Here is a 21913-nt window from a genome sequence, read left to right as displayed (position 1 = left end):
CAGAGTATATTGGCTATCTAGTCTTCCAGGTACAGGGTAGCAGGTGGTTGTTGACGAAGACGTAGCTCGAGGAGCTACATATCGGAGACTGCAGAGATTTCGCGTAGATATACGCGCGCGAGGCGCTCGGCCCTCGCGCCTTCACGTGACAGGGGTTATGACTAAGCGACAGCCCAGTGGCTGTCCTTCAGGTCTGTGACAGTATTCCCCCCTTCCAGGCCGAGCTCCGTCACGGCCGGGGCCCGGGCTTATGGGGGTATCGACGGTGGAAATTCTTTACCAATTGAGCAGCGTTTTCCAGGTAATCGGCAGGTTCAGTCGTGGGTTCGCTATATCCAGCCCAACGGACGATATATTTCAGCCGGCGGCCTCCTCGGCCGCGGGTTTCCCAAAAGGAGTCGAGGATCTCTTCGACTTCGTATTCTCTCTCACCTTCCACTTCCAAATGGGGTGGCGGTGCAGGTTGTTGGCCCGGCAGGGGCTCAACGTCAGCAGGTTTTAGTCGGTTTATATTGAAAACAGGGTGTACTCTTATAGACGACGGCAGGTCCAAACGGTAGGCGTACGGGCTAATCACTTCAGAAATTCGGAAGGGTCCCAAGTTCTTCCAATCCAGTTTCTTCTGCGGGCGGGCGGTCTGGATGTTCCGTGCGTCTAACCATACATATTGGCCGACGGTAAGCCGGCGGGCCGGGGTACGGTGTCGGTTCGCCTGTTCTTCGTAACGGGTTTGGGCGGCGGTCATTTCGGCGCGGGCTTGTTCCAGAATGGCTTCCATTCGGGCGGCTAGCTTTTCGGCATCCCGCTGGGCGGGCAAAGGCTGGTTCAGGGGTACCGGCTCGAATCCCATGCGGGGATGGAATCCGTAAGTCGCGTAAAACGGGGAGGTTCCGGTGGTCTCGGACTTGTGGGAGTTGGCTGTGAATTCGGCGAGGGGAAGCCAACTTTCCCAATCATCTTGCAGGTAGGCCACATAAGCTCTCAAATATTGTTCCAGGGACGCGTTAAAACGCTCGGTCTGTCCGTCAGTCTCGGGGTGGTGAGCAGTGGATAGCAGGCTGTCGATTTTCAAACGGGTTGTCAGGTGTTTCCAAAACTTCGACACGAATTGGGTGCCTCTATCCGAAACTATCGTCAGGGGCAACCCGTGTAGTTTCCATACGTGGTGTAGGTACAGGTTGGCGGTGTCCTCGGCATTGCAGGTCCCTTTACAAGGGACGAAGTGTCTCATCTTAGTCAGGCGGTCTACGACCACTAGGATGGCGTCGTGGCCGTTGCTTTGCGGCAAATGTGTGATAAAATCCATCGACAGGTGTTGCCATGAGCGTTCAGGAGTGGGCAGGGGTCGCAGGAGGCCCTGGTGGCCTTCGCGGGACGGGTTGATTCGGCGGCAGGTCTGGCATTTCTTTACCCATAATAATACGTAATGTAGCATTCCGGGCCAGTAATATTCTCGGGACAGCAGGTCGTAGGTTTTTGCTTTGCCGGGGTGACCGGCGACGGGGGAGTCGTGGCAGCGGCGCAGGATCTCGGCTTTCAGATTATTCGAATCGGGTACGTACAGTCTATTGCGGTAATACAAATAGCCGGATTGTTCTTCGCATTCGGCCAATTGCAGCTTGGGGTGGCGGTCGGCGCCTGTCCTCAACGCTTCTAGGGCAGATTGCGTTATCGGGTCGGATTCGTATCCGGCGTCTAGTAGCTCTATCAGGTGTTTTGGCAATAGGGGTTTGTTTTGGCGGATTATGGGTTGTAACCGGGTGGGGCGGGCAGGTAAATTGTGTTCTTTCAGTACGACTTGTGTTTGGTGCTTAAGTCGTTCATCCCCCTCCTCAGGCATATCCTCTGACCTCCTGGTTAGTGCGTCGGGCTTCGCTCCTTGTTTCCCGGGTCGGTAGGTGATACGGAAATTAAATCTTGACAGGAATTCGGCCCATCGGGCTTGTCGGCGGTTGAGCATTTTCGTCGTCGTGAAATATTCCAGGTTGCGGTGGTCCGTAATTACTTGGACCGGGGACGACGTCCCTTCGAGTTCCGGGCGCCATTCTTCAAAACAGCGGATAATGGCTAGCAATTCTTTGTCGTAAATCTCGTAATTGCATTCGGTAACTGTGTGTTTTTTCGAAAAGAACGCGACGGGGCGGAGTATTCCGTCGTCGCCGTATTGTGACAATATTCCCGCAGAAACATAATCGGAAGCGTCGGTCTCCAGGATCACATCCTTTTCCCAATCGAAGTGCGCCAGTACGGGGGCTTCGGTAAACTTTCTCTTCAGCAGTCGGAAGGCGGTTTCGCAGGCGCTATTCCATTCGAATGCGACGTCTTTCTTGGTCAATCTCGTCAAAGGGGCTACGATCTTTGAGAAATCTCGGATAAAGCGCCGGTAAAAGTTGCCAAACCCCAAAAATGCTTGCACGTCAGTAAGCTTTTTGGGTGTTTGCCAGTTCAGGATAGCGGTGATTTTCTCAGGGTCCATTTTCACGCCTTCGACGCCGACCAGTAGGCCCAGGAACTTGGTTTCTTTCACGAAGAATTCGCATTTCGCGGCGTTGGCATACAGCCCGGCTTTCCTCAGGGCTTCCAATACGAGCTTCAAATGTTCTTCGTGTTCGGTTCGGGTGCGGCTGTAAATCAGGATGTCGTCCAGGTAGGCTGTACAAAATACGTCTAAATATTCGCGCAAGGAGTCGTTTATATATCTCTGGAACGTCGCGGGGGCCCCCGTCAGCCCGAAGGGCATAACTAGGCTTTCGTATAGGCCGAATCTCGTGCGGAATGCCGTCAGGTATTCTTCCCCCTTTTTAATCCGAATATTGTTAAAAGCGGAGACGATATCGATTTTCGAGAAGAATTTCATGCCGGCCAGGTTGTTCAGGGTTTCTCGGACTAGCGGCAGCGGGTAACGGTCTTTTACGGTAATGTTATTCAGCGCGCGGTAATCCACGCAAAACCTCAACCCTCCTCCCTGCTTCTTCACGAACAAAACGGGCGAGGCGACGGATGACGAACTGGGTCTGATAAACCCTTTTTTCAACTCTGCGGTCAGCCATTCCTTAAGGGCTATCAGCTCTTCGCGGGACATGGCGTACAGGGGGCCGAACGGCGGCGTTTTTCCTTCTATAAGCGGGATATGGTGGTCGGACGGTCGGTGTGGGGGCAGCTTCTCGGCTTCTTGCGGGGAAAATACGTCCGCGAATTCCCGGATTGTTTCGGGCAGGGTCGGCCCGTTCCTATTTTGGGGGTCGGCGGCTAGGACCTTATCAATCTGTTTCAAGGTTACGGCGTACAGTCGGCAGGATCGGCGGCGGGCGTACATGCTCGCGGCTTGCAGGGAGATAGGGGCGATATCCATTTCGCGGAGGGACGGCGGTCGGTCAGCCTGGTACTGGGGGCGGCTTTTTTTTGGTACGGCGTGTAAAGCTTTAACCTTCTCCGGTTTGTCGGGCATATTGCAGTGTCGGCGGCAATAGTCGCTGTCAAACGTAATAACGTGTGACGCGAATCCAATCGTTGGATCGTGCTGCTTTAGCCAAGGCATTCCTAGCACAATGGGGTAGTGGGCTAGCTGTGTGACGAAGAACAGCGCGTTTTTCTGGATGTGGTCCTTGATTCTCAATTGTCCTCGGACATAATGGGTGCACTTCCCACTTTCGGCGGTCCTTCCGTCGAATACTTCGATGTCGAATGGGTTTCGCAGCGGATACATTTGTAGTTGGCGTTCTTCGGCCCATCCTTGGTCGAGGAAGCATTTTCCTTCCGCACCGCAATCGGTGAGGGCATAGGTTGGGAGGTTTTGGCCCCCCACTGTCAGTTCGGCAGGCAGGATCATCAGGTCGGATCGTTGGTTATATTCCTCTTCAACGGGGAACCCGTGAACGGCGGCGGCAGAGATGCGGATCGCCGGCGGTCTATGCGCGGCCTTGGCGGCCTGGGGGCGACTTATCCCAGGCGGGCTCCGTTTTTCGAACTTCGGCTGCTGGAGCGGCTGGCGTCCGAGCCGCGGCGGGGGTTTTTAGGGAGTTTGGTTTGTATTTGGCGCGGGGACCTGGACCTGGACCTGGATCGTTCGATTCCGGCCTGGTGCAGCCGCGTGCGGCGGGTATCCGGTTCCGGGCATTTGGCAACGAAATGTTCTTGGGATCCACAACGGTAACATAGCATGTTTTCCTTGCGGTTGTGGCGGCGTTGGCTGCTCAGGTCCATAGGGTCGTTAAGCGGGAGCTCCGCGTTTGGCTTGGGGGCGGCCCGCGGTATGTCGGGTTGGGTTCGGGGAGCCGCGCGCGCGGGGGGCGCTGCGGCCCGAGGGGTACGTGTCTGTCTATTTTTATACTGCTGGTGCTGGCGGTAGCGGTTATCCAAGCTTTGCAGGTGTCGGGTGAATTCGTGGTATTGGCGAGATGGGGCGGGGTTGTGGAGGAGCATGTCCTGGAGCTCTTCCGATATTCCCTGGAATAAAAGAGGGGGGAGGGCATCCTCCGGCATTTCTCCTTCCAAAGACAGGCGTTGGAACTCCGACAGATACTCGGCGAAATCTACGTTCCGCTGCTTCAGGGCATATAGTTTGTTTTGTGCGTTTTGGACGTGGTCGGGGTCCCCGAATGCCTCCTCTAGGTATTGGAGGAGATCCGTATAATCTCCGAATTGGGGTGTGCCTCCGACCATTTTGGGCAGGATCAGGTTGTACGCTTTACCGGACAGTCGACCGGCTACATAAATCAGGCGTGATTCGGGGTTGGGGAAGCGGTCTTTGTTTGAGGTCATCTTCCCCCGGATTTGGGTGGCGAAGCGGCGGAGGTCGGAGCGGGCGCCCGTAAATTTATCGGGGTCTGGAAGTCGTTCAGAAAGGCGGGCGGAGGCGGGATGTTCGGAAGCAGGCGGCGGAGTCGTTCCCATAGGAGTAACCATAAGGGGTTCAACAGGCGTGTTGGTAGTTGGGGCGGGGGTGGTTATGTGTACCGTGGGTAGCGTTACGGTCCGAACTTCCTTCAGTTCGGACCGTGTTTTCTCTAATTCGGCGAAAGCGGCATCCCGGGAGGTTATGGCGGAGGCCTTTTCCATGGCCATGGCCAGAATGTCGGCCTGCGCCTTGTCGCGGACACGGTCCGTTTCGGCGCGGGCGCCTTGGGTCTCGGCGCGGGCGCGTTGGGTCTCGGCTTCCTGCATTTCTAGGCAGGAGTTCAGGCGGACGTTGCTATCGTGCAATAGTTGCAGCTTTTGGTAGGAATCGGAGATGTAAGACACCCATTGTTCAGGGTGTCCTTGTAGGTGTTCGATCAGTTCCTCGGTCGAATCGGTTAAGATCGGGGGTTGCAGTGACGCAGGCATCGCGGGCACCTAATGAAGGAGCTACGTAATGTCACGGGCAGGCAGGGCGGACAGGTAGGTGCGGGCGATCAGGTAACAGGACAGAGTATATTGGCTATCTAGTCTTCCAGGTACAGGGTAGCAGGTGGTTGTTGACGAAGACGTAGCTCGAGGAGCTACATATCGGAGACTGCAGAGATTTCGCGTAGATATACGCGCGCGAGGCGCTCGGCCCTCGCGCCTTCACGTGACAGGGGTCATGACTAAGCGACAGCCCAGTGGCTGTCCTTCAGGTCTGTGACATATATACGAAAAAAAGCACATCGATTTATACCGAAACGACCAATTAGTACAATTTCCCGGATTGCCATTTCAGGCATAAATCCGATATTTTATAGGACCAATTAATGCAATTTTTGGAAACCATCCGACTTTGGACACCAAATACCTTTAATACGCAAAAATCTTTTGGGCAAAATATTTCCAAAACAATTGTGGATTCCATTTAAATAGGAAAATAATCCACAATTTTTTCCCACGACGACGCAAAATAACAAACATTTACGAAATATATACTATAACCGATCTACCAAATTGGGAAATTAAAATAAAATTTAATATTAAACCAGCCGCAATTTTTACGCCTAACGACAATTATCCCATAGCGTATTGCAACCAAAAACAGTTTTTATGGTATAAATGCACCCGAAACGTATATAAAATATATATATTAGCCAAAATACAGGCCTGGTACGAACAGAAATTACGGCAACCAGGACCTGCACCAATAACCAAAATTATGTGGAACCCCAACGTACGAAATAACGAAATAACCACGAACGTACGCAAAACATCCGTACCAGCGAAATACCCATTTAATTTAATCGAAATAAAAAATAGCCGCATACCCAGGGATAAAAAAAATAAGGACCCACGACGCGAGTCCAGCAAATTAAAAAATTAAAACAGTTAAACGGTATAGGGCACCGAACGGCGATAACAGGAACGGAACCAAAAACCCTAAACGTTATATAGGATACGATAGCAATATATAAATATATGTTTTTCGATATACGACTCGATAATAGGCCCATATAAACATTTTTCGACAGTGGAATATAAGGCAATTATATTTTACTAAAGGTCGTAGCGAAACAACGGATATTTTGGCAGCAAAAAAAAACTATACCAATTGCAAACCGTGGAAGGAAAGGTAATTTTATACGGGAACGGTACCATCGAAACAGGTGTCGATGAGGGCAAGCACGATTTTATGAGTTATATGTTGAAGAACAATGACGACAAGGGGTATGTCATGGTCGCCAGTCCTCTGACTCCTCGCCAGCTTGTCTGCCCTGCAGCTAATAGTCAACATCAACACTTAGCATGTCCGAGGGCGAAATCATTAGCAACTCTGCCCTCCTCATCATTGCCGGCAGCGAAACTAGTAAGTCGCCAAAGCTCAGTCGCCCTATCGCCTATTTTTTGTCGCGACAGAATGACTAAAAGCAGGTCTAGGCGCGTCATATCTTGCTGGCGTAACCTATCACCTTTGCACGTACCCGTACGTGATGAAAAAGTTGACGAGCCTGATCCGGTCGAGCTTCGCCACCGAGGCCGAGATTACGTCGTCCTCGCTCGCCCAGCTGGAGTACCTGACGGCGGTGCTCAAGGAGGCTGGACGTACATACCCCGCCTTGCCTTCCGGTATGTTTGCTGTTTTATGACTAGTCTAAGAGTTTACAATTTCTTTCGTCTACAGATATGCTGACCTAGTTGCTGTTGTCTACCTCAGGCCAGCCGCGACTGGTCACCGAGACCGGGGCCTTCATTTCCGGGGAGATGGTGCCTCCAGGCACTCTTGTCTTTTCACATCCCATGGGGGCGAGCATGGCGCCTTTCAACTTTACAAACCCGGAGCAGTTTGTGCCTGAGCGCTGGCTCAAGGATCCGCCGTTTCCTTATAATGACGACAATCTCGATGCTTCGATGCCGTTTGGGCTGGGTCCGCGGTCTTGCATTGGGCAGAGGTATGTACAGTTATCCGATTCTTCAGTTTTTTACCGCTTTGAAATATCCAAAACACCCCATTTCCTCTGGCACCCAGGCTGACAAAACGTCTTTAGCCTCGCTTGGATCGAGATGCGTCTCATCCTTGGGCGTCTCCTCTGGAATTTTGATCTCAGCCTCTCTCCAGAGTGCAGCCGCTGGATCAAGGAGCAAAAAGTCTTTCAGGTTTGGGAAAAGACACCACTCAAGGTGAAGATTACGATGCGCCACGACCTTGAGCGGAAATAGCTGGGAGAATTCATGGCGTCTTTGAAGTAGATCAGATTCTTGAAAGTATGGTGACTATATCTGCTCACAATTTGCCTGGGTTTCTTATAAAACAAGACAGCATCATGGTATCATGGTAGTAAACACTGCTAGGTAGTCTATAATTACTACGGGTTGTCGTCTCGTCATGCAATGTTGACTTTTGTCTGAATGTGACGCGCATTAAAGTACAATAGATTTGTGACGTTGATACTCTGTTGATAATCTATTGATGCGGCACATGACAGTTGATCACCACAGATCTTCACCAAGTTCGGCTGAAGGGCTCCGGGCACTCTGGGGGTAACGGACTATCCTGCAAATCTTGAACGGCCTAAGAGACATCATGGAAGAAATAAAGAGTGAACCCCCGAGAACCACTGAGATTGGGAATTTCAAAACCCCCACAAGTTCAGAGATGAGTCTTCCTCAGTCTTTGCTTCGATATCGGCCCAGTCTCCTCTGCTAATAGTGCCGCGATGCATGTCCTGACTCGCAAGCCATTCAGTAGTTGGCAATGTGGATTGTGGCTACTGCCCATCTGGTTAGTATACTGGTGTTGACCGTTTTGCACTGCCAACATATCCATAGTACATGTATAAGTGACTTGACGGATCAGCAGGCTCCAATTTTAGCCGCTCTGGTAAACACACACCAGGGTGGTTCTATAACGTTGCGTACCCCCTGTTCGGCACCCTGAAAATCTAACAACGAAATGCCTACTTTTATAAACTGATTTAAATATAAAATTATCAACGGACAAAAATACAATCGTTTTCACGCTTCTCCGGTTCATTAACCTCTTCTTCATCAGCTAAAGGTTCCAAATTTTCTATATCATTTTCCTGCAATCCAATAATGTTCTGTTTGTTAACCAAAAGCTCGTTTGGATCCGGAACCACCCTCCTCCTTTTAACCGGCCGTATTGCCTCCAGTTGTGCTTCCAATAAGCTGATTTTTTGCTGGGCGCTAGCCAAAAGGGTATCTTTGGCTTCGAAGCTTTTTTGGACTTTTGCAAATAAAAGACGTGAAGTAGCGTTGGTTTTGTTGGATTGGGAAAGTTTTTGCAGTTGAAGTCGGATATCTCGGGTCGTTTTAGGGGTTTTCCAAATAAGTAAAGACGGGTCGTTAATTTTTTGGGCTGGGCTTTCCGGTGTTTTATCCCTTTGCAAACCGTTGTTTTTATCTTTTATAACGTTGGCGTTGCTATTTTCTAACAAAAAAGGGCTTAAAAGTGGTTTAACCAAGTTTACCGGCCATAACCCCGTTGTACGCCAACCAGATTGAATGGTTTTTGCTATAAATGCTTTTAATCTGGCCTCTCGATAACAAAGTAGGAAATTTCGTTTTCCAATAACTGTTGAACAGCAAAATTGGCTAACAAATCCAAGTTGACGTCGATAAGCTTCTTTTAACGGCCCAAAAACCGATAGATCCAATGGTTGAAGAACGTGTGACGAATGAGGGGGTAAATATAGGAGTTGAATATTATTTTGCAAGCAAAGAAGCATAAATTCGTCCGTTATATGTGATCCATGGCCATCCAAAACTAATAACCGCTTTTCAGGGGTTAAAGGTTGGGTATACGGAATAAACACCTTTTTTAACCATTCGATAGCCGTTTGGTTATTTGTCCACCCGTTTTCGGTTGCATGAAATTGCCAATTATCGAAAGGGCTTAAATCCGTGGGAAACCATTGTTGTTGTACGTTTTTTCCCTTAAATATAACGAGGGGAGGGAGGGCAACGCCCGTAGCCGATATACATTCGATTATAGTCGTCCAACCACGCGTTCCGGGCTCTTTTCGTTGCAACGGCCGGATCCCGTTAAGCCCTAATACTAGGCCATTAGATCCTTTGCCTTCCATTATACCGGTTTCGTCCATATTCCAACGGTTTTCCGGTTTAATAGCGTTAATAACCGGGTTCGTAATATAAAGCCACCAAGATTTAATTACCTCCGTAGTAGCGCCATTAACCCGGGCGTTATCTATTCGACGGGGCCTTTGGGTTTTAAGGATTGGATAACGAGCCAAAAAACGAGTTATCCAACGTTTTCCAAGGCCTTTTGTCTCTCCGGCGGCTTGAAGAATTCGTTCGGCAAAAAAGCGTAATTCTTGATGCGTTGGCGGAAGCCCTAAAGCTGTTTGGGTAAGTACCCAATCAGCCAAATGCTTTTCCTGTTCCGTGGAAAGCCTTTGAAAAGGGCTTTGTGCTTTTTTATAAGGTTGAGAACCTTTAAGTCGACTTTGAAGTGTAGACCTAGGTATTCCCCATTTTCGGGAGGTTTTTGCAATTGGATTGCCATTATTGACGTCGTTAATTGCAGATATAAGCTGTTTTTCAGTATATTGCTTCATTGGAAAATGGAGAATTAAAATCAGAAAAAAGTAAATCCAAAAGTGACAGATTCATCGAGATATTTATAATAGAAGTTGGAGGATAAAAATAAAAGTGTTGTTATTTTTGGGTGCCGAACAGGGGGGGTGCCGAACAGGGGGTACGCAACGTTACGTAATATTGTTTCGATCAAACAAGGACAGGTCACCCAAGCTAATGCAATGTTACCGTACCCGGAAAGGCGCGTTCTGCATAATGTTCCCCATATAAAACTGGTTAACTGCGATATCAAAGTTAAAAATACGGGGCATGCTGGCCTCTGAGTCTTCACCTCGGACGGAGGCCCGAAGAGCGGCGCCAAGGGAAAGAAAACACAACATCTCGAGGATTCTGCGGGGTAGTCTTGGTATTGAGAGGGATGTTGGGGCATTTGTAAGAAGCCCTTTTTGTCATGCAGGACGACAGCACCATATTAGCTGCTGAACCTTTGTTGATTCCCATTCCTGCCAGACACTAGTCTTAACTTCTGCCACAGTTTTCAGCATCTACTGGGCCACTTGAGCTCTGTTAGTTAGCAAAATGTATGGCACAAACCTGCTGGAAACTATGGGCAAGCCCACAGCCGGCCACCTCGGCATGGCTGTAACTTTTACGGTGAGTACCATTTATTTTTGATAGTATTGACAAAAAGGTGTATGTTGAACCGTACTGACGGCATGGAGTATTGCTCGTGCTCAGATTCTTGTCGCTTTCACGATTCACGTACTCCGCATGAGATTTTTCCACCCACTCCGGCGGTACCCTGGCCCATGGCTCAACAGCATCACTCAGATTCCTGCCGCCTGGGCGCTTCTCAGAGCTCGACAGCCCAAGGCCTACCGGGAACTGCACGAAAAATACGGTTAGTTCATAAAGTTACTCTAAAGGGCATCCCAGAAGAATACTGACTGGGTGGTTTGGCGGTTAAGGCCCCATTGTCAGAGTTGCGCCCAACGAGCTCAGTTTCATCAATGTAGAGGCGTGGGATGATATTTACGGATTCCTTGTAAGCTCCCACGAAAACCTCCAAAAAGTCATCAGTGCTGACAGCAACAAGAAATCGACACCCAACTTTGAAAAGAGTCCAGTCTTTATAGGGGCCGTCTCTCCCCTGAACGGACAAACCGGCATCAGCCTGGCCAACAATGAAGAGCATACTAGACAGCGACGTGCACTAGCGGCACCGTTCACCAACCGTGCCCTGCTACAGCAGCAGGATATTCTTCGGGTGCACGTCGACAAGCTGATTACGGCACTGCGGGCCAAGGCACGGAACAAGGAATCGGTAAATATGGGTGAATGGTGTATGTACTTGTGACCTTTGGAGGCTTGGTAAACCCACTTTGACATTTGACAGCCAACATGCACTGACATGCAGCCCCACACACACAACCAGATACGTACACGACTTTCGACATCATTGGCGACATTTGCTTTGCTGAGCCGTTTGGGTGTTTGGACGGCGGAGAGTCCAACGAGTGGGCGCGGGCCATCATCAACATCTTCAAGGCGGCAACTTGGGATCAAGCCATCAGACGGGTGGCCGGCACCGGCACTCTGCTGCACAAGGCCCTGGTCAAGATCATCATACCGGCCGAGGCGGCGCAGTGGCGCACCATCCACTTTTCCAACTCAAAGGCCAAGACGCTGGCGCGGCTGGCCGACCCGGACCGCCAGCACCCAGACCTCATCAAGCACATCCTCGACAGCGAGGACTCGCGCGCCGCCCTGAGCCCGACCGAGATCATCCTCAACATGGTGCTCTTCATCAGCGCCGGCAGCGAGACCACGGCCAACACCATGACGGGCTGGACCTACTTTATGCTGCGGCACCCGGAGGCCCGGGCGCGCGCCACCGCCGAGGTGCGCGCCGCCTTTGCCTCGCCGCGCGACATCAAGTGGGAGACGGTGCGGGCGCTGCCGTACCTCAACGCGACGCTCGAGGAGGCGCTGCGGCTCTTTTCGCCCGCGCCGTCGAACCAGCCGCGCGTGGTGCCGGCGTGCGGCGCCGTGGTGGCCGGCTGCCCGCTGCCGTCGGGGACGACCGTGTCGGTGGCGCCGTGGGCGGCCGTGTTCTCGGCCCGCAACTTTGCCGACCCCGAGAGGTTTGCGCCCGAGCGCTGGCTGGACGAGGGCGGCGCGGATCCCCGCTACGCCGCCGACCGCCGCGGCGCCTCGCAGCCCTTCAGCACGGGCCCGCGCGGCTGCATGGGCAAGAACCTGGCCTACTTTGAGCTGCGCCTCGTGCTGGCCCACCTGCTCTGGCACTTTGACCTCGAGCCCACCGACAGCGCCGCCGGCCGCGAGTGCATGCGCCGCTGGGAGCAGACCGACATGGACACGTACCAGACCTGGATGAAGCCCGATCTGTGGGTCGACTTGAAGGAGGCGCAGCGGTAGGCTTCCTGCATGTTTTGCTGGGAGACTGAACCTGGGTATTGTGCGAAAGCTGGGAACAAGCAATCTCAAGTCAAGACTGTCAAGACTGTCAAGGTGCTTAGTGTGGACGTATATACACAGTAAATACTAGAACTAAAATTGTGATGGTTGCTACGAGAAATATAGCTCCTTGACAACCTACCCACGTCGCCCAGTCACGCGATTTAAACATCTAGAGCTAGACTGCAACAACCACACAGATTCACAACCCATCATGGGTCATACGGCCCCCGAGCCCGCCGCCCCGTCAAAAGCTCGGCCTCTCCATCCTCCTTGACAAGGTAAATGTCCTCATGCCGCACGCCAAATCTGTTCTCCAGGTAGATTCCCGGCTCGTTGGTAAAGGTCATGCCCGGCTTCAGAATCGCCCCCGTGTTCCACTTGTTGAGGTATGGCGGCTCGTGGGCCTTGATGCCGATGCCGTGACCCAGCCGGTGCGTAAAAGCGTCGCCGTATCCTGCCTCCTCGATGACGGTGCGTGCTGCAATGTCCACATCCGCCGCGGTGCCGTTGGCCTTGAACGCGTGGGCGGCCGCCGTCTGCGCGGCAAAGACCACCTCCCAGACGTGGTTCTTTTCGGCGCGGAGGCTGTCGCTGGCAGTGCGGCCCTTGGACGTCCACCCCGCCGCCTCTGCGGCCTTGGTCCGGAACGAAGCCGTCTGGGGCGGGTCGATGAAGAAGCTGCGGCAAATGTCGGAGCTGTAGCCCAGGTAGTGGGCGCCCACGTCGATGACGATCATGGACTCGGGGGTGACCCTTTTCCAGCCCGTGACGAACCCGCCGTGCGGGAGGGCGCCGTGCTCCTCAAACAGCACAATGTTGAAGAACAGACCGAAGCCGACCGAGAGCAGGGACGCGTCGAGCACGTCGCGCACCTGGTCCTCAGTCAGGCCGGGCTCGAGACAGGGACGCATGGCGCGGACGGCTTCGACGGTGCCCGTGTTGACGGCGCGCAGGAGGGACACCTCGGCGGGGCTCTTGAGCTGCCGCACCAGATCGGCCTGTGGGCCCAGGGCGACCGTCTCGAATCCGGCCGAGTCCAAACCACGCACGATAAAGTCGCGAATCTCCTCGTCCATCATGAGCTTTGGTTTGGGGGTCGGCTTGCCTGTGGGGGTCTCGGGATCGGGAAAGAGGCGGGATTCCATCAGGGTCTTGTACGGGTTCCAGTGCTCTTCCCAGATGACTATGTCGAGCTCCTTGTCTCGCGACGGGATTCCCAGCATGCGCACGCGGCCTTCCTCGAAATGGGGTGCAAGGAAGGAAGTCTTGGCGACAATCTCGCCGGTTGGGGAGGTCTGTGGGAGGATGAGCATGAGAAAAGGTCGTTCTTCAGGCTCCCACGGTTCCCAGTCCTGCTGGGAGATGTTTCCATAGTACCTAAGAGTGTCAGTCAGCTTGAGGCTGCGACGGTCGCGAATGGCATCATGACCATTTTATCTTACTGAAAAGTATAGCCAGGCTCCAGCACAAAAGCGTCCACACCATCGGCAACCAGTGCCTTGGCCAGCCTGTCACGACGCTCAATGAATTCATCGGCCTTGATTGGTTCGACGTCGAGAAATGAGGTGTTGCGATGGAGGTTCTTGATGGCACATTTCTGAACGCGCTCCAACTTCCCAGTTGAGGTCGGCGACCACGTGCGCACGGCACTTAGCATCAGCGCCGAGACGCAGACGGCTCCAAGCCATGACTTCCAGGTGGTGCGCGGGCTGGGCGATTGCCGCAACGGGGTGTGTAAAGATTTCTCCATTTCAGTTAGCTGAGGTTCGCCGATTCATTGACCATCACCTTTGAAGAGGCAACTGTTGGTGGCAGGAATCAAAATCGGCGTCTCGCCCAGAGCGAAGAGGCTCCTCGGTCGCCTCCGGAGGCAGTCCCGATAGTGGGGTTGATAAGCTGAGACATGCTGGGATGATGCCTGTAACGTACGTGATCTCAATTGATTGACAGACGAGACAGGACTCGCTGGAACCAGAAAGAAGAGGAAAAACCGAGAAAAATACAAAAAGACAAAAGGCAAACGATGAAAATTTGATATTTTCTGCAAGAAATCAATTTTTGTTAGTGGTTTGACAGCGCCGCCCGCGGCACAGGTACTTGGCCTGCCTGTACCAGCCGGGTGGTCACCGTGCCCCAGTAAACGCATGGCAACCCAGTATCAAGTCTCCGCACTTTTAGTAACTGATACCGATACCACTTCCTTGATTGGAGATTGTAGCTGCTCCGATAGGCTCCGAAGCCGAATGATTGATACCTGATGGCTTGAAGCGTTGCTCAAAATGGCGGTTGGTGCCTGCGGTGGGTGGTGCTCAAACGCAACGATCACTGGTATTCTTTCTCCAGCTAGCCACTAGATCTAGACTAGAATCTAGGACTGCATAGACATTTAGAGCCTGCTCGACGGGAGCATCGTTCAAAATGGCGGACCCAACCTCACAAATCCCGCCCGACGCCAATCATGACAAGACAAAACAAGCCTCCACCACGGAGCAGCCCGACATCGAGACGGCAACCACCGAAAAGACCTATTTTAGCAAACTGTCCGTCTGGCTCATGATCCTCTTCTCGGGCCTCGCCATCGGGTCAGACGGCTACAACGCGGCGGTCATCGGCAACGTCAACCTCATCCTGGCCATCCTCTACCCGAGCGCCCTCGGGCCCGAGATCCGCCAGCGCCTGTCCAACGCCTTTCTCATCGGCATGATCATCGGCATGCTGGTGTTTGGCGTCGTCGCCGACCAGCTGGGCCGCAAGACCGGCGCCGTCGCCACCACCATCCTGCTGGTCGTCGGCATCGCCATGAGCGCCGGCGCGTCCGGCACCTCGGACACGGGCATGTTCTGGATGCTCATCGTGGCGCGGGGCGTCGCGGGCGTCGGCGCAGGCGGCGAGTACCCCGTCGCGGGCGCCGGTGCCGCCGAAGCCACCGACGAGTCCGCCGCCCACCGCCGACACCGCGGCTTCATGTTCGCCATGCTGGCCGACCTCTCCGCGTCGCTGGGCTACGTCTGGGCCGGGCTCGTGCCGCTGCTGCTGCTGCTCATCGTCGGCGAGCAGACCGTCGACGGCTACGTCGTGGTGTGGCGCGTCGCGTTTGCCCTCGGCGCCCTCCCGCCGCTGCTCATCTTTTGGTTCCGGCTGCGCATGGCCGTCTCGACGGCCTACCGGCGCAGCGCCATGCGGAAACAGCGCACGCCCTACCTCCTCGCCCTGAAGCGGTACTGGAGGCCGCTCCTGGGCTGCTCGGGGACCTGGTTTCTGTACAACTGGATCAGCATCCCGTTTGGCATCTTTAGCTCCACCATCATCTCGCGCGTCAACGCCGGGGAGAGCCTCGTCAAGACGCTCGGCTGGGGAGTCGTCATCAACTGCTTCTACATCCCCGGTCCGTTCCTGGGCGGCTACCTCTCCGACAAGATCGGGCGGCGCCGCACCATGGCGCTGGGGTTCACGCTGCAGGCTGTTTTGGGCTTCGTGCTGGGCGGCGCCATCGGGCCCATCCAGGACATCTTTCCGCTGTTTGTGGTCATGTACGGCGTGTTCCTGACGCTGGGGGAGGTCGGGCCCGGAAGCACAGTGGTCATCGCCTCCACCGAGTGCTTCCCCACGTCCATCAGGGGTCAGATGATGGGCATGGTGGCGGCATGGAGCAAGGTCGGGGCGGCTCTGGGCACGCAGGTCTTTACGGCGATACTCAACGCGTACGTTGACGACCCAGCCAAGGGGAACCAGGCTGCGTTTCTGATAGGGTCGGGGTTTGCCGTGGTGGGCGCGGCAGTTGCATTGTTTGTCATTCCCGAGGCGTCACGGAATCTGGACGATGACGACAGGGACTGGAAAAAGTACCTGAATGACAACGGGTGGGAGGCTACCTGGGGCGATGCTACCACACAGGATCCTGCAGGTGTTGTGCTTGGAACGGCAAGGTCTTAGCTGCGGAGTGAGGTATTGGTGGTTGATTGTTGATGAGTCGGCGTTTTTGGTGTGGTCGTTGGCTGTATTTGCAGATTCTGTGCGCAAAATTTAATCGATAATCTATCCCACCTGTTCTACGCCGCGACACTGTGTATCGGGGGACGATCCCTCTTTTGAATGATCACGCTCTGGAATCATGTTGGGAACGAATCCACACCCATCCCATTCACTTTTATTCAGTAGTCAACGTGCTCAAGTCCCATGATGCCATACCAAGCCTCTGCACATTTCCCTGTTGGTTGTTTTCCCCTCAACAAGCGCAGTGAGCTCTCAAGCAGGGTGTCTTTTTTATGGCACCGGCACGATGATATGAGCCTCATGAGGTCCTGGGCTTATCCCGGTAGAGAGAGAAGTGTCGGTCAAGGTGAAAAGGTGAGAACCTTGACAGGCGCTATTCCGAGATACAGTGGGCTACAGTACACCGGAAAAGAAATTAAGCCGTGAGAAGCACAAGTGCCTTTGAATGTATGACTCCTTCTACTTGATTGTAATTTTGCAGATCACCTGCCAAAGTCTAGAATTAGCAAACTCTCCTGACAGGGATGAGTCCTGCATGTTTCCGGGTTGCACATTCGATTTGCACGAACTCGCGGTACAAATCCCAACGCAGTGTTGACTTTGAGTTTGTGGGTAGAACAGGACGGGACTCAGGATTGGATCCATCATGGTATTCTATGCAATTGCCATCATCCACTTTTTTACCACCTGCGAAAACCTATTCATTGATAGCCTTTATACTGGAGAAAAGCTGACGTTTCAATATCTGTAACTCGGTTGGATCTGGGATAGTCCTAGTATTCTCAAGTGCGCACGGCCAGGACCCTGATTGCACGACATGCGCGCCCCATTTAGCGGATGTGATTTATATTCAGGACCAGGTCGGACAGTGGCATTCACCCCACTTGACGTGAGCTAGGAACAACTCTTTGCAGCGCTTGTTACACAACCTGCCGGCATGGACGCGCAAGCCTTTGAATAGTAACAAGGGCTGAGTAGATAAATATTGAGCTAAGCACGTCCCCGATGATCTTGTCGCGCCTTGTAGAGATGCGTCTGCTATAATGACTTTCAAATCATTACAGTTCCCTCGCTTGAGGCGTCTATTCGTACCAGTATCGTTGGCACTGTTTGTTCTCTTCCTCGTCTTCTCGACAAAGCTATTTTTCCCAGGTGCTGCCCAAACTGCCTGGCTGTCACGTCTGGTCCCTGGATCTGCCAGAGATAAGAGACCAAGCTCTCCCCCGCCCACACTCCCGGAGCTCAAGTTGCTAGGACTTGACAGTATTACAGGCAACTCGACAGCATCCGATGGGCAACAGTATTGTAACGACCGCTTCGGGCCCACATACCTCACCAACCTCCGAGACAATTCCATCGAGTACTGCGCCGCACCGGATCAAGACAGGTCTTCTCGTCTAACTTGCTTCCACAGCCATGTGCGAGGCAAGGGCTCCGAGGATTCGCTCTGCATCGCCCAGGGCGCCGTGCTGGACCCGAGCAAGAAAGGATTCGTTCTGAACTGTGACCCGCGGGCCCCGACGTTGGAGGAGACGAAGCGTGGGCTCATTTCTTTCCAGCAAATCAGAAGCTATTGGTACAATACAGGACCGGGGGTAGTATTTGGTAATTATGTCGGCTTCGTCGACAAGCCGTTCAAAAAGGTTCAAGACGACGGCATTGCTACCAAGAAGCAACAGCGGCCGCCCATAAGCATCTTGGTCAAACGCGAGGGCTCTGCTCATCCCTGGCACTCGCTCATGGAAATATGGGCTCTGACGCACACAATGGACGTGCTGAGGTTAAGCGCGAACCCTGACGCTCTCGGGGCGCCTTTCTACACGCCAGACGATGTCGCAAGGGCTCAGGTCGTCATTCTAGACGACGCCGAGGACGGTCCGTTTTTTGACCTCTGGACAATAACAGCAGGGCAAAAGCCCGTCCGACTGTCCGCCGCACTCGACGCTTTGCAACACAGCGAAAAGCCATCATCGCCCGACACCGCACTGGTAGCCGCGCCAGGGCAGCCGCACAACATCGTCGTCCCGCTCGCCGGTGCCGCGAACCCCCTGTGGCAGAACGACTGGGATGAGCGCAACTGCAGCGACGCGTCGCTGGTCAAGCTGTTTGTCCGCCGCGTGCTGCACCACCTGGGCGTGGATTCCTTCAAGCCCAAGCCCGCCAACGTTTTGCAAAAGAAGCTCAGGGTGACGTTTATCGACCGCCGAGGCAGCCGCAAGCTGCTGGGCCAGGAGCGGCTCCTCGACGCGGCGCGCCGGGCCTACCCCGACGTGCAGGTGCGGAGCGTCGACTTTGCCACGCTGTCGTTTGTCGAGCAGATCCGGCTCGTGCGCCACGAGACCGATGTCCTGGTCGGGGTGCACGGCGCTGGGCTGACGCACGTCATGTTTCTCCGGGCTGCGTCGGAGGCTGTCGGCGGCGGGGCCATTGTTGAGATATTGCCAGACGTGATGAACTACAAGGGTTTTCGTAACCTCGCGTACATGTTGGGCCACGATTATTTCAGCGTAAAGGCAAGACGATCCCGAAGGAGAGTGCAGATAAGGGAAAAGATGGAATTCACAAAGTTACAGCTGCTGTCAATACAGGTCCGATAGCAGGGGTCATGGAAAATGGGATGGGAAAGATTGGTAAGCAGACCTTGCGCCAACAAACGTACAAGAGACAACTAGAAGCAAGACGCGACTTGGAAGAAGAGGAAGAGAATAAGCTGCTCTATAGGCGAGGGGCGCATCTGGAGAAACGGGCCGATTGGCACTCTGCCGACGTCAGCATGGGAGAAGAGGAGTTTGTGAAGCTTGTCGGTTCTGCCATTGAACACGTGAGAAATAAAGCATAGGAAGAAATATGTAAACATAATGGTGCTTGTTCGATTACTGCTGCATGTTGCATATAATCCCGCCTGTTTTAAAATTTCGCCGTCCATGTCTGCTCAGCTGCGACAAACACATTCGAATCGCCTTATACTTGGTCTATTTACTAATATAAAAAGGAATCTATTTACAGTCTGTTCCAAACACAAAAAAAGGGTTGCGTAAATCCATGGGTCCTTTATAACCAAGACAACCGGACTGCACCAACATCGTCGACTACCTTAGTGACGCCGGCCCAAGCACGACGACCTGGAGATTGGAAAACAACCTCCGGTGATGCACTTGCCTTTATCACGATTGCTGCGATCCCTTTCCCCAGCCTGCTCTTGCATTTTCTTTTCGTACTCCTCCCTGTCTACCCATTTCTCACTTCCATCTGGCAAAATGACATACCAACCTCGAATATTCTTCTTTGGGATCCTTGCAGTCGCCAACCACTCGCCCTCCGAGGGATTCGGTTTCTCTTTTTGTTGCTTTGCGTACAAGGCAGAACCCTCTAGAAAAGACCCTTCTATCCCCTTTGTGTTTATCGCGTAGACGAACTTGTTGGGGCATTTCGCTTTTTGCACATGTCTGACGGCGACTTCTTTCACCGTGGATGTCGACATGTACAGCTCGTTGACCAATTTAACACTTGGGTGGTAGTTTAACGGGTCTGGTTTGCCATGTGTCGTTCGGGTTGCGAGTCCGTCAAAGAACTCCAACTCCTTGGGCGTAAAAGTCTCTCCGAGAAAGAGTTGTTCTGGGACGGCAGCTGCAACAGCTTGACAAGCAGCGGCTGCGCAGAAGACGAGTGATGGAAAGCGCATGGCTGGAGTGGGTGGTGAGTGTCTATGATGGAGAGTACTAAAAGAGTGTGTGGTCTATAAACAGGTTGAAAGGGTCATTATTAGGGGGGCTGTAGAGAGCTGTCACAAAGGTGAGAGAAACAATTGTAGCGATGGCGGAGTTTATATTTTTCAAAATCAAGTCGAGGCGACCTTTGCACAATCTTCACTATTAGGGGACCAGGGAAACAACCATGCCTTGTCATCGTACGTTTATGCCTGGGTAAGCAGCGTGGGCCTTTACCGATTTAATGTCCGCGGCGGTAATCAAGTATCCCGATTTGTGTTTTTGCGAAAATCATTACCAAAGTCGGCAACGATCACAAAGTCCACACCATTAAGCTATTGTGCAATTGTGATTTTGTTCGCTCTGCAGATTATAAAAAGCCACAACTACCCAAGGGTGGCTTGGTCGGGTCTAGCCGAGATTTAAAATATTTAGTCAGTTCTAGTCCATAGGTACCTATTTAGGGAGGTAGGTCATGCGTCATCAAAATACGATTAACTGACTCTCCAGCTTACAAAAACAGTACCAAATCGGCAAATCTCATCTTGGGATTCCCTACCTACATACCTTGCTTTGCAAATAATAGTCTTGCCTTTTTCGACAGCAATCGCGCATAGCCGCCACAATTGAACTTGTGGTTCTGGTAGGTGTTTGGCCTGGTAGGCCTGGTATGGAAAGAGCTGAAGAGTAAGTCTTGCAATGGTATGACAATCTCCAAGCCTCGCATTGCCTAATCTCGTATTGAAAAAAATCCATCCCTGCGCTCATCAATCTCGACCAAGCAGATGCCTGCTGGTGTGCGCCCATACTATTCCCACCAAGGGTCCGGACCCAACGTGGATTTGTGCTTTTCATTCTGAACTCGTCTCCCTTTTCCTTTTTTTTTTTTTGAATCATGTCACTGCTATAGTATTCCTGCACTTACGAAATCAGGCCGAAAAAGGTAAAGAAAAAACAGTCGGACTGTATGATTTTGGTTATAACCTGAGAGCAAGGAGTCGGGTTGTTTGTCCTCAGCCACTTGTATGTGTTGAGCTGATATTTCGCACCGCCTTCTACCATCTAAGCTCGTCAGCCACGTTTGTTTATAAACAGACGAATCCTCTCGAGTCATACAGCCGAGAAAAGTCTGCTTGACTAAATGACAAGCAATGCTCAAATCTACGAGGGATGCTAGTAAGAGCCTAGTTGGGAAGTAAAGCCGCTAATGATGCTTGTTACTGCCAAACATGGGATCCATGGGGAATATCGATTGATTCCCTTTTACACGTGACTGGCTGCTCTACCAGTGTAGACGGGCGACTAAATTTGTTTAACCACTGCTATTTTATTTATATCAAGTTTAGTACATCTTTTTTATATAAAGCTCGTCAGCTCTGCATAACGTTATACTCGACCCGTTATTCTTGAACCGGGATCCAGATGCTGCAACGCATCAAGGGCTGGTCGTGCTCCCTACGTTGACCATTATAACGCCACCAAAATCCGCAAACATCAAGGCAAGATGGCCGAGTTGGTCTAAGGCGCTAGCTTCAGGTGACAATCCCCGGGTTGCAACATGATCTGCTAGTCTCGCAAGAGGCGTGGGTTCGAATCCCACTCTTGTCATTTCTCGTATGGATTCATTAATCCCTCTGCACCAGGACGTGATGGGTCTAGTGAAGGAGATCGATGACTCCACCAGGGGTCCCTCGGGATCCAGTGGAGGCTCGATTCCGGCTAATTCTTTTTTGGTTGGATTTGATAATATGGTTGCCAAAGATGATACCCTT

General features: G+C 52.6%; 6 protein-coding genes and 1 non-coding gene across 7 annotated transcripts; 5 read left to right on the top strand and 2 right to left on the bottom strand.

Annotated features, from left to right (window-relative positions):
- The first annotated feature begins 6621 nt into the window (after window positions 1-6621).
- MGG_16978 (uncharacterized protein) lies at window positions 6622-7767 on the top strand. Its single transcript, XM_003713181.1, has 4 exons — window positions 6622-6751; window positions 6823-7011; window positions 7100-7334; window positions 7431-7767. Exons 1-4 carry the CDS (start codon window positions 6691-6693, stop codon window positions 7600-7602), a joined length of 657 nt encoding a protein of 218 aa, XP_003713229.1. The 5' UTR covers window positions 6622-6690; the 3' UTR covers window positions 7603-7767.
- Window positions 7768-10233: 2466 nt separating this feature from the next.
- MGG_07982 (cytochrome P450 monooxygenase) lies at window positions 10234-12557 on the top strand. Its single transcript, XM_003713180.1, has 6 exons — window positions 10234-10392; window positions 10471-10614; window positions 10699-10861; window positions 10929-11005; window positions 11057-11303; window positions 11396-12557. The coding sequence occupies exons 2-6, from the start codon at window positions 10540-10542 to the stop codon at window positions 12397-12399; spliced, it is 1566 nt and encodes a 521-aa protein (XP_003713228.1). The 5' UTR covers window positions 10234-10392; window positions 10471-10539; the 3' UTR covers window positions 12400-12557.
- On the bottom strand, window positions 12419-14271 carry MGG_07981 (aminopeptidase ypdF). The gene is made up of 2 exons (XM_003713179.1): window positions 13884-14271; window positions 12419-13818 (listed from the first exon to the last, which is right to left on the bottom strand). The coding sequence occupies exons 1-2, from the start codon at window positions 14189-14191 to the stop codon at window positions 12651-12653; spliced, it is 1476 nt and encodes a 491-aa protein (XP_003713227.1). The 5' UTR covers window positions 14192-14271; the 3' UTR covers window positions 12419-12650.
- Window positions 14272-14631: 360 nt separating this feature from the next.
- Window positions 14632-16516, top strand: MGG_07980 (metabolite transporter). The gene has a single exon (XM_003713178.1). It carries the CDS (start codon window positions 14860-14862, stop codon window positions 16372-16374), a length of 1515 nt encoding a protein of 504 aa, XP_003713226.1. The 5' UTR covers window positions 14632-14859; the 3' UTR covers window positions 16375-16516.
- A 961-nt stretch (window positions 16517-17477) lies between these two features.
- Window positions 17478-19031, top strand: MGG_07979 (uncharacterized protein; the record flags this gene model as incomplete). The annotated part of the gene is made up of 1 exon (XM_003713177.1): window positions 17478-19031. One exon carries the CDS (start codon window positions 17478-17480, stop codon window positions 19029-19031), a length of 1554 nt encoding a protein of 517 aa, XP_003713225.1.
- A 375-nt stretch (window positions 19032-19406) lies between these two features.
- On the bottom strand, window positions 19407-20116 carry MGG_16977 (uncharacterized protein; the record flags this gene model as incomplete). Its single annotated transcript, XM_003713176.1, has 2 exons — window positions 19407-19413; window positions 19701-20116. The coding sequence occupies 2 exons, from the start codon at window positions 20114-20116 to the stop codon at window positions 19407-19409; spliced, it is 423 nt and encodes a 140-aa protein (XP_003713224.1).
- Window positions 20117-21639: 1523 nt separating this feature from the next.
- MGG_20173 lies at window positions 21640-21749 on the top strand. The gene has a single exon. It is a non-coding gene; the product is annotated as a tRNA-Leu (tRNA).
- The last annotated feature ends 164 nt before the right edge of the window (window positions 21750-21913 follow it).

This window comes from Pyricularia oryzae, chromosome 3, assembly GCF_000002495.2.
Source record: "Pyricularia oryzae 70-15 chromosome 3, whole genome shotgun sequence".
In the NCBI taxonomy this organism is placed as follows: Eukaryota; Fungi; Ascomycota; class Sordariomycetes; order Magnaporthales; family Pyriculariaceae; genus Pyricularia; species Pyricularia oryzae.
Note: the sequence above shows the minus strand (reverse complement) of the source record. Positions and strands in the feature narration are given on the sequence as shown.

Excerpts from the sequence above, each read along its gene's own strand:
- MGG_07980 (XM_003713178.1), top strand. The coding sequence starts at position 14,860 with ATGGCGGACCCAACCTCACAAATCCCGCCCGACGCCAATCATGACAAG.
- MGG_16978 (XM_003713181.1), top strand. The coding sequence starts at position 6,691 with ATGTCCGAGGGCGAAATCATTAGCAACTCTGCCCTCCTCATCATTGCC. Across the intron at positions 6,752-6,822 it reads CATTGCCGGCAGCGAAACTA|GCGCGTCATATCTTGCTGGC; the intron begins GTAAGTCGCCAA and ends AAGCAGGTCTAG. Across the intron at positions 7,012-7,099 it reads ATACCCCGCCTTGCCTTCCG|GCCAGCCGCGACTGGTCACC; the intron begins GTATGTTTGCTG and ends TGTCTACCTCAG.
- MGG_07982 (XM_003713180.1), top strand. The coding sequence starts at position 10,540 with ATGTATGGCACAAACCTGCTGGAAACTATGGGCAAGCCCACAGCCGGC. Across the intron at positions 10,862-10,928 it reads GGAACTGCACGAAAAATACG|GCCCCATTGTCAGAGTTGCG; the intron begins GTTAGTTCATAA and ends TTGGCGGTTAAG. Across the intron at positions 11,006-11,056 it reads ATGATATTTACGGATTCCTT|AAATCGACACCCAACTTTGA; the intron begins GTAAGCTCCCAC and ends GACAGCAACAAG.
- MGG_07981 (XM_003713179.1), bottom strand. The coding sequence starts at position 14,191 with ATGGAGAAATCTTTACACACCCCGTTGCGGCAATCGCCCAGCCCGCGC. Across the intron at positions 13,819-13,883 it reads GAGCCTGGCTATACTTTTCA|GTACTATGGAAACATCTCCC; the intron begins GTAAGATAAAAT and ends TGACACTCTTAG.